This window comes from Dendrobates tinctorius, unplaced genomic scaffold (assembly GCF_039654945.1).
Source record: "Dendrobates tinctorius isolate UK_male_01 unplaced genomic scaffold, ASM3965494v1 ptg000032l, whole genome shotgun sequence".
Classification (NCBI taxonomy): Eukaryota; Metazoa; Chordata; class Amphibia; order Anura; family Dendrobatidae; genus Dendrobates; species Dendrobates tinctorius.
The window spans coordinates 17,835,161-17,860,128 of NW_027361700.1; the positions used below are offsets into that span (position 1 = coordinate 17,835,161).

Sequence of the window (24,968 nt, forward strand, 5' to 3'; positions counted from 1 at the left end):
TAAAGGGGGGGGGGAGGAGGTTAGCTTAATAGGTAGAGTATATACTTTGCACACTCACCCAGTGAAGCTTAATACCGGGTCGGATGGCTGAGACGGTCTGGATCTGGTTTCTGCTGCCTCGCTCCTGCGGGCAGTCTCTGTCCTGGCGCTGCGGTCCCTGGTGGAATTGCTGGGGCCTGCGACTCCGTGGGGGACGAAATGGTTCCATCGTTGCAGCGCTACAGCGCTGTTTTATCTTCACTCCTGTCGTGCCCCCGGAAGTCGCCCTGTGTCAGGGCGCATGCGCCGCGTCATCGCCATCCTACCCCGGAAGTTCAACCATTACTTCCGGGGTATAGGAGCGTCGGGCGCCGGCCGGCTCCTGCGCCACCGCTACTCACACGCGCGGTTCGCGCGCTCATGGCTTCACCTCCCACGCTGTATCCCCACCGATGGGGGGGGGGGGGGGGGGGGGGGGGGTGTTCTGCCTCCGGATGCCAGACCGGCCCGCTCCCTGGTAAGACCGGGCGGCCCTCCCCGGACCCGGTCATCACCGTTATGCAACCAGACGAGGGGGGAGCCGTCAAACGGAATCTCCCCCGACGCTGCTTCCGGCCCGCAGCCCCTGCCGTTCCCGAGGAGACCGCACAGGCGGATGCATGGCCCAGGTAAGATCCTGCAGGATCCTGCTCCATTTGGAACAGGAAACCAAAACTGAGGAGGAAAGGCGGACCGCCCCTTTTATCTTTCCTGTAGGGTTTCCTGTTCCAAATGGGCGGATCCGATATCTCCAGTGGGTGCTGTCGTGGCGAAGAGTAAAACAACCACTTTTAGATCTTATTGCTCAAGGTGTACATATCCACAACAGCATGGTATACTAACCTGTTAATGCTTCCGGTTCCCTTCTACTTCATACTGTAGACAGATGACAGCTGAACACAACTGAATGGATCAATAACTAAAAATGCAAATCTTGATAAAAACAGAAACTGTTTAATAAAAAAAATGCAACAGTTAATTCTGAAGATCAAAGCTGAATACACATGGTCTGTCCCACATGGAAACAGAATATGGGGAAGGAGATTAGGCTTTCACATACAGCCAACCAGCGATATAAAACATATTGGGCCCGATTTAGCAAAGCTTTTTGGGCAGAGCAGGAGTAAGATGGGGAATGGCGACCGCCACTAGTCAAATTCATAACGAGCAGCGACGCTAGCTATGCCGCAAATCTTACTCCAGCAGGGACTGGAGTAGGATTTGTGACGAGTTGCACAAAGAGGTGTACGACACTCGAGATGCTCCTGATTTACAAAAAGGTGTATGCCTCTCCATGAATCTGGAGCGGCTGACTCCATCACATCTTTTCATCAAGGCTGGTGTGCAGTGTGAACGACGGTTTTGATGAATTGGGCCCTGTGTCTTCTTCCACAGAACACTGCAATATATGCATAGACCTAAAGTGTTACCAAGTCTATGAAACAATAGATTAACAATATCGACAATAAGAGCAGAGCTCTAACAGTTATTTCTGTGAGGATGCATGTATAGGAAGTGAAGCTGGCTTGACAAGTGCACATTATCGTCTGATGAGCATCCTTACAGTGTATGCAGATATTAATATGCGCTGAGATTTTAAGGGAACTGTCACTAGGTTTTCCTGATATAAGCTGTATCCACCAACTTGTTGGATAGCATTCCTGCAACCCTTTCATAAGGGCCTGGCTGGTCCACATACCCAGGAAATAGACCTTCAGAATTGACTGTATATGCTAATTGGTGCCCAAGGGTCTGATGGGCATCTCTGGACCAAGCTTCACCCCTCCTCTTACCCCTCAATCACCGCCTGTGCAGGCAAGAGAGTTGAGCAGTGTGTGTGGATGACGTGGGAGTCTTCATCCGTATCAATCAAGGCAGAAGAGGTGGCAGCGAGCATGGTCCAGAGACACCCATTGGACCGCCTGGTGCTGATTAGCATGTGGAGTGTGAAATTTATAAATGGCATTTTCCCAGTAATGTGGGGCAGTTGGGCTCTTATGAATGGGTTACAAGAATGCCATTGAAGAAGTCTACGGTTTATATAGGAAAAACCTAGTACCGGGTTTTCTTTAAAAGGGGTTTTGTGGTTTCAGAAAGTCACTTTTCTCCAAGTTTACTCCCCCTTCCTGGGTCCAACTCTGAGTCGCCACTGCTATTCCCAGTGTCTGTTATTGTCTGCAACGCTAACATTATGTTTACAGCGCTGCAGCCTGTAATTGAGCTCCGCAGCACTGCCCAAGTTGACAGCTCAAACCACTGAGCTCACTGATTGGCTTCCGCGACACAATGTCAGCACTGCAGACAATCAGAGTCTCCGGGAGTAGTGGAGGGCACTCAGCCGCTCGACACAGGGAGGTTGAATGAAGCACAATTTTATTAAAAAAAAAAAAACAAAAACAAATTCTGCCGTCAAGGAACAGGGATGGTTTCCAAAACCACAAATCTCCTTTAACATCCTAATTAGTGTGAAACGCAATGCAACTAATCTTAAAGTGGTTGTCCACTACTTTAACATTGATAACCTATTCTTAGTGCAACGGACAACCTATTTAAAGGATCTTTTCAACTCCCACTGCAGGAGAAATGATAAATGTTAGATTGGGGATCCAAGTACTGTAAGACTTACAGGAACCAGGTCCAGCACTTACCTATAGCTCCGTATAACTACTTCCTATTATCACCTGCAAAAGGGGAGGCAGGAATCCCTTATAGAAGAGATGTGTGGTGGTCCCAGCAGTCAGACCTCCAAGCACCGATCACCCAGTGGATCCTCACAGTGATTCGACACTTAAGTCTTTGCCTAGTCCGGACTGACTAAGACTAAATCATAGAGGTCCATTTCTACTCTTCTATAGTATTGGTAAAATGGGACAAAAGTGATGGAAGGTTGGATTATTCTAACATAAAAGATGAAATTTTACATATTCTCAAGACTCTTTATACAAATATAATAATTATTGTGGCACCAGGAGAACAGAATAATGTACAAATAAAGGACCGATTAGGAAGATTACTGTCTAAAAAAATACAAATACAATGGAAATGGTCTATGGTTACAATATTATCTTTTCATGAAGTTTTTCTCCAAGGCTGAGGAGGTTCGCTGAATGCCATGAATATTGCGCTTCACTCGGTCCTCCAGAGAAGAGGACGCTGCACTATCCAGCTTCATCTGACTGTAGAAAGGGGAAAAAAAGAATTCAGAAGGTTTCAACAGGCAAAATATAATGACAAAGGCTATGGCAAAACTTAAAAGGACTGAGCAGCGTTTCGGTACTATCCCATATACGTACTGTAAGAATTTGCTGTCTTTTCTGTGCTGGTCCTTCTTTTCATCATTCTCCTCTTCTTGTTTGTATCTGAGTACATTACTTTCCCTATCTTTCTCCCTCTGCCGGGCGTCCTCCATCATATCCATCCTGCGACGCTCTAGCTCTTCAGCAGAGAGCTTCCTGGAGCACAGAGAAGACTTGAATGGTAAATGTCCGCAGTATATAAAAGCATGACTACAAGTTAAACTGGACACACAATTTAATAGTGGCTGCAGAGCAGAATAAAGTTTTTTTAGTATTTTCTAATTTCACCTTTGTTTCAGAAACATTAGTAATCAAAGTATTTGGCACCTAATGTGTTAACTTTTGTTAAGTCCAAGTGGGTGTAGTCAGACAGTTACACTGAGGGCGCGTACTTAGTCTCCCTGTATGGTGCTGACCAATCATAAAGAGGCAGCAACATTCAAAAGAAAGAACACACCCCCAGCAAAGCTTAGAGCAGATATCTTAGTGAGCCAGATGTTATGATACAGCTCTGATCTCCTGGTCTACCGTCCCGCATCAGTCAGTGTGGGATAGCAGCAGTACAGCTGAGTTCAGTTGTGTCACATTTCATACCCTTCTATCAGCTCTCCTAGCACTGACAGCTCTGCTGTACTGTTACATCCCCCACACTACCTGGCCAGAGATGTGTTAGTAGTCACACTTATATCTGTTGTGCTCTGCAGTGAGATCACAGCATGGTGTCACATCTCATGCAAGAGTAGTCAAAACAGGCAGATTACGCCAGGTTACTCCTGTGCGAGACAGGACAGCCTTGATCTGAAAGCGGAGCAAGTACAATCAGCTTCAGCCAAATATACATAAGTTTACACGCTCAGTAATCAAGAGAGCGGATAGAAAGGTTTGTAATGTGACACCGCTAAACTCCGCTGCACTGCCCCTGTATAATTACATCTCATGCATGGGAAACTTGCAGTAAACTATGGTGCTGGCGTGTTCTTCTTTCACTTGAGTGTTACTGCCTGCTTATGATTGGTCAGCATCATACTGGGAGAAGTACATGTCCCCAGTGAAAAACTTTGACACCCACACCCACTTGGACTTTAACAAAAGTTAAAGGGATATCCCCATCTCCAAGATCCTATCCTAATATGTAGTATATGTAGTAGGTGTAATAATAATACTATTAGCAAATATCTCCAAATAGAAATATAGTATAGTAGTGGTTGTAACCATAGTTATTTAAGATACTGCAATGCCTGTACATTAGGAAAAAGACAGAATCAGAAAAACTAACCTTCAATTAGAAATGTAGTAATTTGCTAATATTATTATTTTTACACCTACTACATATTGGGCTAGGATCTTGGAGATGGGAATATCCCTTTAAATTTTAGGTGCTAAATACTTGGATTTTTAATATTTCCACAACGAAGAGGTGAGATTTTACAAAAATAAATTATTCCGCTCTGCAGCCACTATTACATTGTGTCTCCATAACAACATGAAAAATTTGGTGACTGTTCTCTTTAAGTTGTTCACAATTGGGGATAATTATTTTTTTCTTAATTAAATGCATGTATTTTTGCAATTGGGCTACTTTACAAAATGGTGCAGTTATCAGTCTATAAACTCTGCGTTGCACTATTGCTGGCTGCATAATGAGTTAAGAGACTGTCAGCCCATTCTGACAGGGAGTTTGTAACGCTTATCTTTTTATGAATTCCTCTCAGCAGATGTATAACCACAGGCCACATCAAAGTTGAATGTGCAGGAAATCAAAGAACCTGTAAAAGCCAAATGGCGTTACAATATTTAATTAAACCAAAGTGTAAAAATGATTTTTAGCCCCAAATGCCTGCATTTAAGCGAAAAACTGTCCTCAAAGATGGACAACCCCTTTAATCACTTCACCAGACGATTTTTCAAATTTGTGCTTTGGATTTTTGTTCTCCTTCTTCCAAGAACTATAACTATTTTGTACTTTTCCATCAATACAACTGTATGAGGGCTTATTTCTTGCTGAGCCAATTGCAGTTTTAAATGACACAATTCATTTTGCCGCATCATGTACTAAAAAAAAAATGGGGGAAAAAAAAAAATTCAAGTGGGATGAACCTGTGATAAACTGCAATTCTGTCTTTTTTTTCAGGCGTTCTATTTACAAAGTTTATTTTGTAGTAAAAATCACCTGGAAACATGTTTCTCGAGGTCGGATTGATTACAGCGATACCAAACTTGTATTCATTTTTTTTTTTAAAATTTAGTAAAAAAAAAATACTGAAATCTGCAAAAAAAAGAAAACTCAGCCTCCTCTAACCTTGTGCCAAAAAAACAGCATCCATGGGTTCTTCTAAGCAGCAGCTTAGCGCTCTGACAATGAAAATGATGGAGGCCCACAAAGCAGGAGAAGCCTATAAGAAGATAGCAAAGCGTTTTCCAGTTGCCCTTTCCTCAGTTTGAAATGTACCGTATTTGGTGGATTATTAGATGCACCCCAAATTTTGGAGAGGAAAATAGGGAAACATTTTTTTAATAAAATGGTGGTGCATTTTATATTCCACTTTTACGGTAGATTACCAGGGAAGGTGACTGCACTGGAGCGCGGTCCCAGGGGGCAGGGTCGCTGCTGCAGGAAAGCTGGGTGGCAGGAGTGGGGCGATGCTGCGAGCCCCGGGCTGTAAGAAGAGGGTGTACAGTGGTGCGAGGCTGCAAGAGGCTCCAGGCTACGTCATCCACACAGTCTCCCCGGCATCGCGCTCCTGCGGAGGCGTACTTCTCCGCCCAGAGTAAACTACTGCTGTACACATGCGTTGGGGCTCTTTGACCATTCCCAGCGCCAGGGCACTGCAGTACTTTGCTCTGCCCTCAATAGGGCAGAGTACATCTGGGCACGAGCGCAATGCCAGGGAGACTGTGTGGATGACGTAGGGATGTGTCATCCACACACAGCCAGAAGGAGGACAGCGCCGGACTAGGACCAGCGAAGCCCTCAGTCAGGATCCCCCAGCAGGTGAGTATAATTAAAAGCTTTTTTTTCTTGTCTTCCAGGTCAGCCTGAAAGGTGGTGGCCATATCTCATATTGGTCAAACCTGGTGACAGGTTTGCTTTAAACCTTTATTTTTTAAAAACTTTTTTTTGTAATCTTTAATATTATTCTTCAGTCCCCATAAGGAACTTTAACCTACAATTATTAGGTGGCTTATACTATCTGCTGCAATACCACAGGATAAATAGAAGTTTCCATTAAAGTCTAGCATATATAACATTTCAGCAGGCCCCCCCATAGTAACCCATCGGTCCCTCGCAATTAAAACGACCCCTTACACACCGTCGACCGTGCTATTTAAATGCCACCGTCAATATGTGACAGCGGCATTTAAATAGGTTAACAGCAGTGATCGTGGCTAGTGCTAACTGCTGCTGTTAGAGGCAGATGTCGGCTATGTATTACAGCCAGCTCCTGTGCCTGTACATGTACCGTAGGGTGTGCGAGGGTTTTCAGGACATCACATTGATCCAAACAACCACAAAAGATACTCAATCTATCGGTGATGAATATGAGGCCATTGATGTGAGTGATAATTTGGATCAACAGTATGTGGTTGTGACAATGCCACCATGGGGACACTGGAGCACAACAGCAATAGGGTTTAGAAAACCTCAGAAAGAGGAAAAAATCCTCCAAAAAAATCAAGATAAAACCAGACAGGCCTAAATACATCTGCACTCACCAGGGTGCAGCGGACCCAAGTAAAATGGCAACTGCACAGGTGCATAAATACCAAATGAAATAGCTAGCCTACAATCAGGGATTGGCCATGTGGTACACCAGTGCAGAAAAATAATCAGCATGTGGCAGTGTTCACACAGGGAATGCAGAGCTTCTGGTTCACAGCCTCTTAGTAACACCATATAGGGGGGCTGCCCAGTGCTAACTACAATGCATCCCGTGTGAACAGAGGCCACAGTTAGCAGAACCATTTGGGCCCAACTGCACCCTGAAAAAAATATACAGGCTGTGAACCAGAAGCCCTGCATTCCCTGTGTGAACACTGCCACATGCTGATTATTTTTCTGCACTGGTGTACCACACGGCCAATCCCTGATTGTAGGCTGGCTGTTTCATTTGGTATTATTGCACCTGTGCAGTTGCCATTTTACTTGGGTCCGCTGCACCCTGGTGAGTGCAAATGTATTTAGGCCTGTCTGGTTTTAGCTATAGGGTTTAGGCCTGACACTTCAATCACTGATATATGAAGCGCTTGAGTACCATTAGAGAAAAGCATATTTATATTGTACATGACCAACCAGTAATGTATATCAACTAAGTAACTAAATAACGCTAATGTATTGCCACTTTCACCAGGCAGCGTAAGTGAGGATCAGATGATTTCCTTTTAACCAACTGATCAAGTTGCAGATTATATGTACTCACCCAAAAAAATTATTTGATGGAACACACCACCTTCTCTCCATTAATTGGAGCAATAGCTCTATTTAATAATGCAGTGTTTAATTACATATTAAATAATTTATTATTAGGGAATAATGCTACTGGATCAACTAGAAATAGCACTGGGAGATTATGAACCATTGCCCATTATTACACCTAATGCTCCCACAAGCATTTAAATGGGTTGCCCCATGTTCTCAATCGGGAGTGCTCTACTCCTCCTGCTTTTCAGGGGCAGTGCGACCCATCGGCATCATCATGATAGGTCACGTACCTACAAGCAGCTGTGCCTATGCAGAATTGGAGGAGAGCAGAGAAACTGAAACTGGTGGAATCCTGATATCCAGCTGTTACGTGTTACAGAACCACTCAGCACCCAGAATATGTTGTGCAGTTATATGTATGTATAATAGGTTCTATGTGAGATGCATGTCCCTAATGCATCAGCCCACAGGCTGCGCCCCTGGGCAGAGGGGACACGATATTCTCCTTTTGTCCGCCCTCCCCCCACCTTTGTAATTCCCACAGTAAACATCGGCAGGCTCCGGCCACCTGCGGCTTTTGTAATGCATGTCTGGCCTGCCGCTTTTCTATTGGCCTGCCCTCTGTATCTGTGTGATATATTCTGTGTCCTGTGAGTAAAGTGTTGTCAGACTGGAAATACGTGGAGAAGCAGTGATCTTTTATATGCGCCCATGTAACCAAGGAATTCCAGCCAGCGTCATTCATTCAGACTCCAGCCAACGCAGGGCGGACCTCCGAAAACACGGGGTGGTACTGAAAGAGGTACCCCAGCTTGGGTAGACCCAGTTACACCAGCTTATTTCAGAACAGTGTTTACAAGGACTACTACAAGGAGCTTGAAGGTGCTGCACTCCTTAGACAGGAGACAGGCCAGCACTACTAATCTGCATCGGTAGTCAGCAACCTAGAAAACTAGCAGTAAAAAATAAAACCCCTTCGTTCTTGAGCACTTTGCAATTTTGACCAATGAGGAGAATAACCCTTTAAAGTGCACTTACTTTGTGTACCCCGATACTCTCTGTCTTCTATATTTTTCTTCCTTTTTTGGGGAAGGATTCCGCTTATAGTTTCGATCCTCCTTCGATTTCTCCCTGAAACATTAAGATGGACATAAATATAATATTTCGGTCCACCAAAACCTTCTATCTTGGGTTGGCTTTTCCCTTACTTGCTATAAATAACCTGGAATAGCAATTACAGTACCAAGAGTCCATATACAAAGCAGGTCTGGAGTCTCATGCACATAACTGTCAGCATTTGGTAACAGAAGGAGTGGCAGACATGGTATTAAAAAAGCTGATTATTAAAAGCATGCACAGTATTAAAATATCCAAGGCAGCACGGTGACTTAGAGGTAATCGCTGTTGCTTTTCTATACTGGGGTCCATATGCAAGGAGGTTGCATATTCTTTCCAATTTGCGGGGGGTTTCCTCCGGGTAATGTGGTTTCCTCCTACACTCCAAAGATGCATAGTAATTTGGATTGTGAGTCCAGGGGCATAACGATAACGGTCGCAGAGGGTGTGACCACGACCGGACCCGTGCTGGAGGAAGGCCCACTGATGCCAGCGCCTATTTCAGCTGGATGTGTGTCCAACAACGCACATTCAGCTGAAATGAATGTATTGTTACACAGGGGCCCACTGCCTCCATGCACTGCAATAAGAGCCGCCAGTCAGTCAGAGCCCTGTAGCTGATGTTGCAGTGTTTATCATTGGCGGTGCACCGGAATCAGCTGTTGGCTTCTACACCGGTTACAGAAGAGGAAACTGCACGGCGTGGGAGTGGAGGAAGGTAAGAAGATTTGTTCTTTTTTTTTTTTAAAGAGCAGCAGAACGGGGAACATTATACCACGATGGGGGACATAATTACTAGAAGGGTCCCGAGATAGAAGACACAATACCAGGAAGGGTTCCAGTAAAAGGGACATTATACGAGGAAGGAGCCTAGTAAGGGCCCAGGAAGCGGCACGTTATTACAGGATGGGAGACATTATTTAAAGGGGGTGAGGGGCAAACACTTATAAAGATAAGATCTAGAATGGTACAAAGGACAGTCATCAGACTAACATGCAGCTGAGAACAAAGGTCCAAATTTTGCACTGAGGCCCATCGTACTCTAGTTACGCCACTCAGTGAACCCCAATGGGGACAGTGCTGATAATGTCTAAAGCGTTGTGGAATTAATGGTTCTATTAAAGTAAGTATAATAAATATGAAAAAAAATCAGATACTCACTGCAGTCTGTCATTATGGGGACTTCTGGAGCGGCCTCTGTGTCTGTCCTGTCCTACTGGCAGATCTCTTTTGTTACTCCTACTGGAATCCCGGATCTAGGAAATGGATAAGGACCATAAAATATCCAGAAATACTTTCCTTTATCGTAACCTACAATATCTATGTATCATTCCACTAAATACAGAACTTCACATTTAACTGTTTCTTCTGGGCACCACACTTACCATATTATTTGGGTGAACATATCTTACTAAATCTAACCACAGATTTAAAACGGTTAATAACAGATTATGAGATCATATCTCAGATCAGTCATCTTTTAGTTCCAAAATCTTGATTGCCAACATGTGGCAAAAATAGTTTCAAGCTAGATTACCACGAATCTGGTACTGAGCAGGTAAATTGTGGGTCTTCTGTCTCTGTGAAAGCACCAGTGCTATGGCTGAAGCGCATGTTCCAGAACTGTGGCTACTAGCAAACCAGCACATCAACTTTCACGAGCCACCTTAGAAAAGCCAAGCCCACACGTGTGCATGTGCTTGCAATGGAGTGTAAGGATTGTGCATATCTAAAAATTATGGGCACCAGGTTTTTTAGAAATTTGCTGTATAAGCTGGAAGTAAAAGAAATTAGAGTAAAGTAAGCACCTGTAATCCGTAGCCCTCTGCCATCTGGTGAGGTGGACGGGATGGGGAATGTTGTCGGTGTTTGGAAGCACTAAAAGAACAGGAATAATATATTTCTGTGTGTTACAGTGATAGCAATGCCTTTTCCAGGAGCTGGGATTCATTTCTCACCTGCTTCTGGATCTGTCATCCTGATCACTATTACTGTCTGCATCACTACTGCTGCTAGGACTTGATCGTCTCTCTTTCTTTCTCTTCTTTTTTTCCTTCTTCTTTTTGCTCTTTTTATCCAGGCTTGTTTGGAGCTATAAACATATAATTACTTTCTATTACCCAAATGTTCATAATAGCAAACAAAAAGTCAGAGGACCTTAGCCTTTCAGCTTATTCTAAACCACATCATCTTCTCCAATGAAAATACCCTTGTTTTCCACATTCAAGGAAATGCCCCCTAGTGACTAGATGGTAGCAGGGAGTCCACGCAGGAACCCCATAATCAGCTGTTATCCACTGGCAACTGCTCACTTTCCTTGCAATAAATGCTCTCTCTTTTATAATGTCTATTTGTTTGATGCAGAGAATTCTGTGGCGTAATAGCTTTTTTTTTTCCTTTTATAGGTTCTAAATCACCATAATTTTTGGGGAAAGATGGGTCCCAGACATTAATCCCCCTCAAATTGCTGTGTATGGAAATAGGTTGATAACAGAAAGCCCTTTTAAAGAGGACCTATTAACTCCAAGAAGCAAAAGGAGACCAATATAAAACTTCGCAAAAATATATACAGTACTGTACAAATGTTTTAGGCAGGTGTGGGGGAAAAATGCTGCAAAGTAAGAATACTTTCAAAAATAGAAGTATTAATAGTTTATTTTTATCAATTAAAACAAATGTATGAACACAGAGTCTGTCTGGGATTACATGAAGAGACAAAATGTTATACGCAAGCCTACATTCACAGATCTGTGGTTAATTCTCCAAGGTATAGTATACAAATGCAGTAGCACCCAAGGGGATGATGGGGAGAAGGTAATATAAGCTGCTGGCAGATCCATGGGGCCTGTAAATGAGGAATAACTATGTTAAATGAATAAGTGATCCTGCTGCGCTAATAGATTGAAAGGATTAGAAAGTTGAGAATGGGAGCACACACAAAAGAAGTTAGTATATGTAGCACTTCTCTGTATGGGTGGAAATGCACAGTAAGAATGCACTTAAACTGTAAAATGGTACTTACTATAGAGACGACTAGGTAATTATACATACACAAAAGGAATAAGTAGATGTAGTGCTTCTCTATATAGTTTGAAATACGCTTAAAACAGTAAAATACACTGGAGCTATAAAATTGTACTTTGCATAACTCCAGATAGTCCATAGTAAGTAAAAGAGTAATAAATGGTACTTTGTATAGACATACAATTAGTAGGGATGGTCAATAACTCGGAGTTCCCGGTAGAGGGTACTGCCATCTCCACTGGGCGCGCTCCAGTACACACAGATTTCTACAGTCAAACTCAATCCTGACGCGCTGTAATGAAGCGAGAAGCTGTAGTCTACAGGGTGGTATGTTGAACCATTTTCAAATTATAAGACGTATTTTTTTCTCCAAATTTGGGAGGAAAATGGGGGAGCGTTTTGTAATCCAAAGTGAGCTTGCCGGGGGGCGAGTGGGGTCGCTGCTCCAGGAGGCAGTGGCTGGGGTGTCCCTTTTCCCATTCAGTTCACTGATGTGGGCTTTGGGAAATTGTCCACCGGAGGTGGCACATGTGCTGCCTCCGCATCTAAACACCTAAACACATGTGATCCTAAACACATGTGAAAAACCACAATAGACTACCTCAAAAGGCGCAAGCTGAAGATTTTTCAATGGCCCTCACAGTTCCCTGATCTGAACATCATTGAAAATCTGTGACTAAACCTCAAAATAGCAGCGCATGCAAGATGACCTGGGAATCTCACAAATCAGGAAGAAATTTTGAAGGAAGAATGTATTAAAATCCCTCAAACAAGAACTATAGATAGCTAAGAAAATCCCAGTTTGTAGCCAGCGCTCCCATATAGAGATTTGCATAGATGTTATACTATATATAAATATCTGCTTTATTGAGGTAATAAAAAAATTACAGGACAACGCGTTTCGACTCCTACACCTTGGAGTCGTCTTCAGGTCATTAAAAAATAAATAATACAAAAAGATCATCCATACTCTCTTTTTATACATTCAACTTCCAAAGGATCAAATAGGGCGGAGTACTGGAGGAGCTCTAAAGCCCCTCCCAGATAAATGAAAAAAACACCCTATACCAAAGGGACAAATCCTCCCAGGACATGTTCTCATTAATTAACTAATTTACTTGTGTCTGTATACACACTGTGTATAAGGAACTAACATATAAAATACCATAAAAATAAAAAGCCAAAAGAAAAACATTTTTCTCAAAAAAAAATTTTAAATCCCTCCCAAATTTTTTTTTCCTTTCTTTCACTCATCCCTTGTCTTTACTTTTCTCTTTTTCCTTCTTTCCTTTTTCTCTCTCCTTTCAATTTCTCAAAAACAATCAAATATTTATAATAACAAAAGTAATCATAAAAAAGTATTCAACCAATATCAAAACCATTATACTGTCCCTTCTACAATATTATTCAGACTTTCTCTACCACATCATTCAAACAATTGGCAAACAAAGTTTGGAGCTGATAAATCCAAAAAAATTATTTTTCCTGTTTAGCACTTGGTTCCGATTTGGAATATTTTCAGGAACATGTTCTATAGGAATCACCGTAATATTAAACTTTTTTTGATGTTTAATTAACAAGTGCCTAGATAAACTGTGTTGGACTAAGCCGACTTTAGTGTTGTAGCGATGTCCATTCAGTCTAGCATGTAGCTCTTGGGTCGTGGGGCCGACATTTATTTCCCTGTATTGATTTTATGTATTATTTATAAAGTTTTTCCATTAATATTGCACTATTTTGTGAAGGGTTCCATTTCTTTGTATCAGTTTTTTCATGTCATTGTGAAGCCTGGATTCCATAGGGTGTACCTTGGTTCATCTGGCAGTATAGCAAGTACAATTTTACAGTTTAAACGTATTTCCAACTATATAGTACAGCATTACATCTATCAATTCCTTTTCTGTATATATCATTAACTAGTGATGAGCGAACTGTTATCCAAGTATCTTGTGTGTGCTTGGATAATGTGTTTGTTTGAGTCCCTGTGGTTGCATGATTCGTGGCTGTTAGACAGCCGCAACACATGCGGAGATTGCCTGTTTGATAGGCAATCGTTACATGTGTTGCGGCTGTCTAAGGGTAGGTGCACACGATAAGTAAACGCTGCGGGTTGGAAGCGGAATACTTGTGCAGCGTCCAATCTGCAGGGTCCAGATGTTAAATCATAATGGATGGGATATCAAGAAATCCCCATGTCCACTACGTGTCCACAGAAGCCCGCGGCTCACCCATAGAGAAGGACATGCGGCGTGTCTTTCCAGACCGCAGCATGTCAATTTATCTTGAAGACTCGCATAAATGTCACCCATACAATGTATTGGATAAGGTAAATCCGCACGGTTCAGTGAACACATGCGGAATCCCCTGCGTTCAATAGCCAGCAGCACTTTGGATGCAGTGGACATGTGCTGCGTCTAAAGTGCTGCCAATTCCTGATCATCTGCACATACCCTAACAGCCGCAAAACATGCAGCCGCAGGGACTATAACATATTACATATAAATGTAGTATCATTTTACAGTTTAAGTACATTCTTCATGTGCATTTCCACCCATACATATACTAACTTCATTTGTGTGTGCTCCCATTCTTTACTTTCCGCCCCTTTCCGATCCATTAGCGCAAGGATCATGTATTCCTTTATCGTAGTTCTCCAAGATGTTTGGAACAACCTCCCTCCTGAGAGCCTTCAAAAACTGTGCAAGTGTATGTAGAAGAATTGCTGCTGTTCTACAGGCAAAAGGCGGTCACACCAAGTATCGATTTGGTTTAAAATTCTGGGTTTCTTTTAATTTAATTTGCATTTAGTTAATTGATAAACACACACTACTATCACTTCTATTTTTCAAAATATTCTTCCTTTTTTCTTTTTCACACCTGCCCAAAGGTTTTGCACAGTGCAATATTTTAAGAAAACTAAAAAGGCCTGTCTAATTTAGGGATAAAAGCGATCACCCTTTAAATGAGGAATGCTGATGTCGGGGTTCACTGCTGTCTCACCGTTGGACAGCTTCATGAGACTTCCTGTGTCAGAGCGGGGAGACTAGGATTGTGAAGTATGGAAATACACAAAGAAATGTGCTGTCAATTATTTCATTTAGGACATAGCTACAGTACGAGATATATAAACTACATTACTCAGTATTATAAAGCATCACTCGGAGAAGAAGGAAGCTAGAAGCTTAAAAAGGGTATCCGGGACTTTCCGAAAAACAAAATATGTACCTAAGCACTAACAGTCGGGTAATTGAAACTTACCTGCCTGTTGTGCAAAGCACAGTTCTCCTCCGGAACAGAGAGGTCACAGACACTCCTGCTGGGGATTCAGCTGCCTCTGCTGAAGCGACGGGGCAGGATTTCCGATGTCATTCTGACAGCCAGCTCCCCCAGTTAGACAGCGGGATCCAGCTGTCAATCAGAATGACGCCAGAAGTCCCAACCCATCAACAAAGCGGAGAAGAAGCCTCTGCTTAGTAGACGTGATGTGAGCAGAGGCTTCTGAATCCCCAGCAGAAACAACTGTGACCGCTCTGTGCCGGGTAAGAACAGCGCCGTGCACAAAAAACATGTAAGTTGCAAATACCTGCCGGTTAGTGCTTATTTTTTTATTTAGTCCTGGATTCTCCCTTTAACAACAAAGAATGTGTTTATTTCAAGTCTAAACTACGCCCCCCCTTCCCACCTTTATTATCCCAGTGCAGAGAAAAGGTAAGGGACCCTATGGTTTAGACTTCGGTCATGTTTACGATTCTCTTTTGGTGACTTTGTGAAAAAAAAAAAAAAAAAAATAGGTGACTCAATCCCATCATAATATTCTACCGGCAAGTCAACAAGACTGCAAATCAGGTAAAAACACTGCCAGATCTGAGCACTAGGCTCCATTTACCCTGAATCCGCTCCCCAATAGTTGGCAACTCCCAGGGAAGAAAATCTGCCCAAATTTTAATCTCACTCCATAAAAATGAAGGTAAAACTTGTGTTCTTGTAATACTGAGCAAAATCATCCGAGTCAAGAAAAAGTCTATTAACTTTGAAATTCTCTCACTTTATGCTTTTCTTATAAAAAATAAAAAAAATGAAAAGGTGCCCTTTAAGTGTGTATATAATAAATATTTCTACTAAATATTTCACTACCAAAGTCCTAAAAAGCAAAAAGATTTAGTACAGTGCATTTAAAGTAAGAAATGAGCTACTGTTGAAATAAGTCCTGATTAAAAATATGTTCACTGTTTTTTTATGACTGTTACTATTATCTGCTGTGGTTTAATCATAACGCTAATATGTTATTGCATATTCAAAAAGAAATATACAATAAAAAATCCCACCATTTTGGGTATACAGATCCTGTACAGAATAATGTGTTCCTATGGATACAGACCACAAACAAGCCATCTTAAGGCCACCACTGCAGTCATAGACTCCAACTCTCCGGGACTTTTGGCCAGGGCTGTGGAATCTGTAAGCCAAACTTTCAATTCTTCAACTTCCCTGACTTCTGACCCCACAGTACTGCCCCCTACTGAGCATGTACATAAAGTGCAGCACAGATTCATCTCAACTAAAAGCCGAGATCCTCAGAGCAGGGACAGAACAGACATTTGTAGGATATTTCAGAACTTTCCCAAATTCTTATGCAAACATGTACAGCACATCCTGCATTGTACTACTGTATCCAATTTATTATATATTTTAGTAGTCGGAGTCAACCCATTTTATACCGACTCCAACTCCACCAAATGGACGCCGACTCCACAGCCCTGCTTTTAGCTACCATATAGTTATGGGTTTTTTTTTAACTGGTTACATTGAGCATTATACAGCATAAAAAGATTACATCACAAAACAAAAGACATTTCTCAATGCTCATTAATATTGTCTGACAAAGATAACCTTGATCTTAACATGCCATGAGTCTAATATCTTAACCCCACCACAAGACACCCATCTCAGGCACCAAATATCACATACTTTATCATGAGACAACACTCCTCATCACCTGGGGACTAATGTGAGCCAAAGGGGAATCAAACAAAGGCTTCCATACCTTATCAAAATTTTCAGGACAATTTCTATTTTATATTACATGCTCTCATAGGGAGTTGCAGTATGAGGATATGAGAAAGTTCACAGTGTCTGGGAACTGGGTATTTAGGACATGTCTTACCTGCAGATACCTAAAGAAAACATGTCGGGTGGCTTAATAGAACTGATGTTATTGATCAAACGAAAAAAATCCAGGATATATGACTGTGCCAGTGTCTTGACCCCCATGTTCCACCAAAATTGAGCATCTTGGGCATGTAGTAATTTGGTAAGAGCACTGTTAAGCCATAAGGGACATTCTACGGTGTCTGGAATTGAAATATCTTTTCGGTACCTCTCCACACTTAAATCCAAGTCTGTGAATTGGCAAGGAGGAGCCTTAATATTGTCCTGGTGCCTCCAAGACCCCTCTGAAGACTCAAATATTGTACAAGGTGGTGTTCAGAATTAGGCAAATGATTATCTGCTATCCAGTGTTCTAGAAAGTGACGTTAGTCGGCTAAGTAGTATAAAAAGAAGTCTGGGAATGCTGCACCTGCCTCACATCAGGTCTCTGAAGAGTGCTCAGTTTCAGTCTGTGTCGGTTTGAGCCTCATATGAAGGCTGCTAAATGGGAGATGATCATGGGAAAGACCTTTTGTGGGACTATGGAGGCTGAATATTCCATATGTGTAATGGGAACAATACAGACATGATGGACATATAACCGGTGTAACGTCAGCACTAAGGTAAATAGCAGACTGGCGATTACATTTTAATCCTGGAATAAAACGTTTCACATACCAGTTCTCTAATCATCTTCATTTTTACAGGATTCTTTAGAACTTCTCTCCTTTTCTCATCTTCTCGTTTCCTGAAGATTAAAAAAAAAATAATGGTGTGATTAAAATGTATGAAAATGAAAGAAGACTTCCAACTTTCAGAAGGAGCCTATAAAATATACAGCTCTGGTAAAAATTAAGAGACCACCACATCAAAACCCTGTCATAGGCAGCCCATTCTCCAGACCTGAACCCCACTGAAAACCTCTGGAATGTAATCGAGACTATGATGGATAGTCACAAGCCATCACACAAAGAAGAACTGCTTAAATATTTGCGCCAGAAGCAGTGTGAAAGACTGGTGGAAAGCAGCCAAGACGCATGAAAGCTGGTTTTAAAAATCATGGCTATTCCACAAAATATTGATTTCTGAACTCTTCCTGAGGTAAAACATTAGTATTGTTGTTTCTAAATGATTATGAACTGGTTTTCTTTGCCGTATTTGAGGTCTGAAAGCACTGGGTTTTTTTTTTTAAATTTTGACCAATTTTCTTTGTCAGATAAAAATACAAAATGTATTGCTTGGAAATTCGGAGACACGTTGTCAGAAGTTTGTAGACTAAAAGAACAATTTACATTTTACTCAAAAATATATATAAAGAGAAAAAGCAGACAAAGTGAACATTTGGAAGTGGTCTCTTATTTTTTGCCAGAGCTGTATAGTGATAGCCTAACTATAGATCAGGACAGTATCACACAGTGCTGGATCTCTACAGTGGGTACAGAAAGTATTCAGACCACTTTAAATTTTTAACTCTTTGTTTAATTGTAGCCATTTGGTAAAGTCAAAAAAAAGATCATTTTTTTCTCATTAATGTACACTGTGCACCCCCATCTTGACTGAAGAAAACAGAAATGTAGAAATTTTTGCAAATTTAGACTGAAATATCACAGTCATAAGTATTCAGACCCTTTGCTCAGACACTCATATTTAAGTCCCATGCTGTCCATTTCCTTGTGATCCTCCTTGAGACGGTTCTACTCCTTCACTGAAGTCCAACTGCGTTTAATTAAACCGATAGGATTTGATTTGTAAAGGCACACACCTGTCTATATAAGACCTCACAGCTCACAGTGCATGTCAGACCAAATGACAATCATGAGACCAAAGGAACTGACCAATGAGCTCAGACAGAATTGTGGCAAGGCACAGATCTGGCCAAGGTTACAAAAGAATTTCTGCAGTACTCAAGGTTCCTAAGAGCACAGTGGCCTCCACAATCCTTAAATGGAAGAAGTTTGGGACCACCAGAAGTCTTCCTAGACCTGTCCGTCCAGCCAAACTGAGCAAACGTGGGAGAAGAGCCTTGGTGAGAGAGGTAAAGAAGAACCCCAATATCACTGTGGCTAAGCTCCACAGATGCAGTAGGATGATGGGAGAAAGTTCCACAAAGTCAACTATCACTGCAGCCCTCCACTAGTTGGGCCTTTATGGCCTGACGGAAGCCTCTCCTCAGTGAAACATGGTGTTGGCAGCATCATGCTATGGGGGTGTTTTTCAGCTGCAGGGACAGGATGACTGGTTGCAATTAAAGGAAACATGAATGCGGCCAAGTACAGAGATATCCTGGATGAAAACCTCTTCCAGAGTGCTCTGTACCTCAGACTTTGCCAAAGGTTCACCTTTCAACAAGACAATGACCCTAAGCACACCAAGCTAAAATAACAAAGGAGTGGCTTCAGAACAACTCTGTGACCATTCTTGACTGGCCCCGCCAGAGTCCTGACCTATACCCAATTGAGCATCTCTGGAGAGACCTGAAAATGGCTGTCCACCAACGTTCACCATCCAACCTGACGGAACTGGAGAAGGTCTGCAAGGAAGAATGGCAGAGGATCCCCAAATTCAGGTGTGAAAAACTTGTTGCATCATTCCCAAGAAGACTCAAGGTTGTACTAGCTCAAAAGGGTGTGTCTACTCAATACTGAGCAAAGGGTCTGAATACTTATGACCATGCGATATTTCTGTTTTTCTTTTTTAATAAATTTGCAAAAATTTCTACATTTCTGTTTTTTTTCAGTCAAGATGAGGTGCAGAGTGTACATTAATGAGAAAAAATATGAACTTTTTTGAATTTACCAAATGGCTACAATGAAACAAAGAGTGAAAAATTTAAAGGGGTCTGAATACTTTCCATACCCACTGTATATAATGTACAGTGATCTCTAACTATAGACCACCTGGACAAGGTCAAGCAGTGCTGGATCTTTATGTAATGTACAATGATCTCCTGATTGTAAATTACCAGTACAGGATCACACAGTGCTGGATCTCTATATAAAGTACAGTGATCTCCTGACAATAGAGTATCAGGACAGGATCAAACATTGTACAGTGATCTGACTGTAGGTTACTAGGACAGGATCACGCAGTGCTGGGTCTCCATATAATATACAGTGATCTACTGACTGATTATCAGGACATGATCACAAAGTGCTGGATCTCTTTATAATGTACAATGATTTCCTGTCTGTGGATTATCAGGATAGGATCACACATTGTACAGTGATGGGTCTCCATATAATATACAGTGATCTACTGACTGTAGATTATTAGGACAGGATCACACAGTGCTGGATCTCTATATAATGTACAGTGATCTCCTGACTGTAGATTATCAGGAAAGGATCACGCAGCTCTGGGTTCTGATAAATTCTAGAGGCACAGAATATTCCAAAAGCTAAAGTCACCTAATCATAAAGAGCGGATCCTCACGAATCTTGTTTGCAATATCCAAGGTTGATACAGCTCCAGGTTTACTGAATATTGATCCTGGAAGAAGTCCAGTCTCAGTAGAAGGACCCGATTCTGGATCTTCCATTTTATCAAGGATGAATTTGTCCACTGGGCGTCCAAGAAGGTATTCATCTCTGTTCAACATCCCACCTGGCCCTTGGTACATCCAATCCAACTTCTCATCTTTTTTTCTGAGAAAGCATTAATAACACAAATTAACAGGTACTGACAACAGGAAATACAAATGTAAATGTATATATAAAAATGTTGTGCAATGTTTAATACATATTGCTCATCTTTAAAGGCGTCGAGTGACTGCAGACTTGTGAATCCGCACATTGCTAGCACTGCGGACTGTCAGGATTCTCTGGTGTTGGTGGTCATGTGACCACAAGTATGCAATTTGCATTCCATACACATTGCGACTAGAGTGTATCCGGCCTCGCTCATATCACTTGAGGGAGGTTGTGTGCATCTAGTCGGCAAGTGACCACATGTATGCGAATCACACTCATTACGGACATGAACTCTAGATTGTCTGATCGCTTAAACTATATACTGCAACTATACAGTATTGCAGCATATAATAAAAATCACGATCTCCTATGACGGACAGCCACAGGTCTTCACAGAAGCACTTACATGGCTGGAATGGGGGCCTTCCGAATGCCCAAGGCTATCATAGCATCCCATTGGCACACCCTCACAATTACATCTGAGGCGTGTATGTGTATATTGCAACAAGAGAAGGAAAGGGCAAATTCTGCACATCTATGAAACAACATTAACTAGCTTATCATCTGTTGAAATGGTAGACATTGCAATGTTAAATTGTTCTCCAGCTTTTGTGTAGCAGCTACATGCATATCTGACATTTTCCATAACTAAATCTACACAAAAGGCAATAAAGATTGCAGTAAACGGATTATCAAGCAGAAAAGCAATGAGGATCATTAAATGTGGGTGGTTCTAATTAAATGGTTCTACCCACCATAGATATTTATAGCTTACTTACAGGATATGGTATAAATGTCTGATAGATAGAAATCCCACCTATAAGACATGAACCTCTCTCCAAATACTGTCGCTCTGATCACTGTGAATGATGTGGATGGCATGACTCTCTCATTCACTTTTTTAGGAGTTCTGCAGGTGTGAGTGTAAAGCTATGCTCATCTATCAGATTCCTTGTCTATCAGATATTTATGGCATATCCTATGGAAAAGACCCTCTAAACAGTAGTTGAAATGTATATGCACAAGAACTGCTACATCAAATGGGCACACAACCCCAAACGAAAGCCTCAGCCTGAAAGAGTCTGTCAACCCCATTCCCAAAAAAATAAAATTCAGCCAGTCATACATTCATCTAAGGGACGTAGCCCCTATATAAACATAGTAGTTGTGTAGATTTTATTATTTTGCATAAAAACAATTTTATAGGAAATGTAAATGATAGGTCCTTGATGCACCTTTGGGGTGGCCAAGGACTCGGTGCACCGTTCTACCCCATCGATTACAATCCTCTGCAACCGCCCTTATGTTTATTGAAAGCAGTCACTTAGCAGCACTGCCAGAAATGAATCCTCAGCCCTACACATAGTGACAAGGCATGAGCTACAAGCAAACAGTGTCAGTCCGAGCAGGTCCACTCTCACATCCCCCTCTCCTGTCTACAGTGGCCACTCGCTGCACATAAGATGACACAGTAGCGGGCGGCCAATGTTACCATGAGATGAGGATGAGAGCACACAGTTTATGACACTGTGTGTGCATGCTGTCATCCCCCTCTCCAGTCACCATCAGTTGCCCTTACTATGTGATCTTATGTGCAGCACAGGAGAAGAATGCACCTGCTCAGACACTGTGTGCGCTCAGCTCATGCCTTATAAGTGTGTGCAGGGCCGAGTCCTGTATATGAATGGATAAATGGTTTAATATGAGTTTTGGGGATGACAGACTGTCTTTAAGGGTACACAGTGTCTTCATAAGTTGTTGCCATAATTGGACATATTCTTAAAAAACTGCCAAACAAATGATTTCCAGATGACATCTAAGTTTTGAAACATCAAATATGGAAAGAAGTGCTGAGAATCACTGTTTGGCAGCTCTATTATACAACAGTTTGGAAGGGTAAGAATGATTTCTCACAGAGGAGACAGCATTCTCACTCATCACCGCCGCTCACTTCACAGCTCCCGTATCCTCCGCATATTTTTGCATTTCCTCTCGAGCCCTCTCCTCCCGCAGCTCCTTCTGAAGCTCTTCGATTTTCTTCTGTTCCGCCTCATGTCTTTGCTCGGCTTTCCACACTTTCTCCACATTGCGCAATGTCTGGGGATGCCAGCTCTTCTTCAGATTCTAAGGAAATAAACAGATTTGACGAGGTTTATTGATACACATCTGTCTGGGCTAATTTTTTGAACTGTTCGAGACTGATAAATGGTTCAGAAACCCTGAGCTCATTAGATAATTCTGCATTGAGCTGCCATATCAAGCATTTATAGCCAAGACTTTCCTCCAGGAGGGAAAAAGGTTCAATCCTCTGCCCTGGACTTGTGCCAAATAGCCTGGCCATGGCAAAGAGGATGGCTGGAGCATCTCTGCCCTGGCAATTGCCCACCCCTAGCTGTGACCTTGGCAATTGGCAGCCCTTTTAACAAAGCCGCCATTGGGGCAGGACAAAAACTACTATAATACATTTTACCAAAAATGATATATATCTTGCATGAAAAAGCAGCAGATCAGGTGGGTTTACACAGCACTTTTACCTGTTATTACGTGTTCTTGAAAACAGTCAGTGAGAGCAGCAGGGGAAAGCCAATGAAGGGATAGACCCAGTTTCATTAATGGATATAGTTGGAGAGCACTTGTGAAAACAATCAACTTTCCAAATTACAGTTTATTAAAATTCTGCTTTCATCCCATGCAGATTAGCTTTGCTTAATCTTATATTTACTGTTAGTTGCCTAGGTTACCAGCCACTTATGTAGTCTAGCAGTGGTGGCCAAACACACAAATTGCTTAACCCCTTCAAGCAAAAGGGGAGAAACTGTACATCCTGCACTAAGGTGACTGGCAATATTAGATATGCTATATCTTACTCTAACAGCCGTGGCTGGAGCCGAGTTCCAGGCGTAGCTGTTAACCATTTACATGAAGCTCTCAATCACCAACAGCAGTATTTAAAGGGGTTATCCAGTACTAGGACAACCCCTACTCATTCCTCATGTTTAGCTGCGTTAAAGTTAAAACACCTAAACTCCCCTCCAGTGCCAATCCTGTTCCAGCGGCGTCGGCACTTGTGTTCCTTGGGCTCACGTGACCCATACAACCAATCAGTGCTGGATTTACGGTCTTCGCTTTCGGACATATTGAACATCAACAGGTAGTTAGAGTTGCGGCTGATTTCCGACTTCCTCTTGACGTTCGATTTGTCTATTGGTGAGGACAGTGACGCCAGCGCTGATTGGGCACCGGGGTCACATGTCATAAAAATCTGACATCGCTGGAAGAGCACCAAAAGTGAGTATAGGTGGTTTTATTTTAACAGAGCCAAATGTGAGGAATGAGAATGGGCTGTCTAAGTAGTGGACAACGCCTTTAAACGACATCACTGGTAGTGCATGCCTGCTTCCATCAGTCCACACTTGGGGTGAACAGTGTGACAGGTTACCATGGAATCCTGGTGTCTTTTGAAGGCACTGTTGCTGCCATCTACTTCCTCCTCTGCAGCTTAGCAATAATCAAAGGAGACGGTGATTTATACTATATACCACAATACTGTGGCATTCCAGTTTATAGTGTAAGTGATCAGATGATGGCAGGTTCAGGTGGCCCAAGGGGACTAATAAAAAATACAAAGACACAACAATTCTAATCAATGCCTTCTTCCCCCATTATAGATAAGGAAAACACATTAAAAATATCTGATATTGGCACGGCTGTAAAAATTCACTTAGTAATCAGCCTGTGAGAGCTGCTCAGAAGCCGTTCGGACCGTGACAGCGGCCGGTTCTACTGCTGCTGCAGAGGCAAAGCAGCTCATATAGCAGCGCCGGAGAGCGCTGGTGTCGTTTCCTCAGCTGCACTCTAATTAGACACTTAGTGACATATAAAGTACCGTACCAGGTCTCCTCCTCCCATGGTTAACCCCCGGCAGAAGCCGCTTCACTCCAGGAAGGGAAAATCCGTGTATGGAGGACTGCACGTGACGTCATAAACCCGAGCCGGAAACGGAAATCGCCGAACAGAGTGGAACACAAAGCGAAGGTCATGTGACTAGTTAAAGGGCCGTGTCACGTGGGCAATGTCAGTACACGTCTACTATGTGGAATTTGCGTGTTTCCAACCCTATGGTGGCCGTGGGAGGGAGCGGTGCAGCCATAGGCGGGAAATCTGCTTGTAGATGTATACGTCCACTGTACACGTCATCATTCTATGCTGCTGATCTGCTGAGGTCACCGTCGGTAGAGGGTGGACACCACACTGCCC

General features: G+C 42.3%; 1 protein-coding gene across 1 annotated transcript; it reads right to left on the reverse strand.

The window, feature by feature from the left end:
• Positions 1-950: 950 nt before the first annotated feature.
• Positions 951-24,770, reverse strand: CWC25 (CWC25 spliceosome associated protein homolog). The gene is made up of 10 exons (XM_073572518.1): positions 24,603-24,770; positions 22,663-22,835; positions 20,430-20,666; positions 17,701-17,770; positions 10,809-10,942; positions 10,659-10,728; positions 10,012-10,106; positions 8,773-8,865; positions 3,312-3,470; positions 951-3,194 (listed from the first exon to the last, which is right to left on the reverse strand). Exons 1-10 carry the CDS (start codon positions 24,618-24,620, stop codon positions 3,080-3,082), a joined length of 1,164 nt encoding a protein of 387 aa, XP_073428619.1. The 5' UTR covers positions 24,621-24,770; the 3' UTR covers positions 951-3,079.
• Between the last annotated feature and the right edge of the window lie 198 nt (positions 24,771-24,968).

What these genes read in the sequence shown, in the direction of transcription:
- CWC25 (XM_073572518.1), bottom strand. An exon ending in TGAAGATGATTAGAGAACTG is followed by an intron (nt 10,943 to 17,700) that starts GTATGTGAAACG and finishes ATATGTTTATAG; the next exon opens with CTCCAAACAAGCCTGGATAA. An exon ending in AAAGACAGCAAATTCTTACA is followed by an intron (nt 3,195 to 3,311) that starts GTACGTATATGG and finishes CCCTTTCTACAG; the next exon opens with TCAGATGAAGCTGGATAGTG.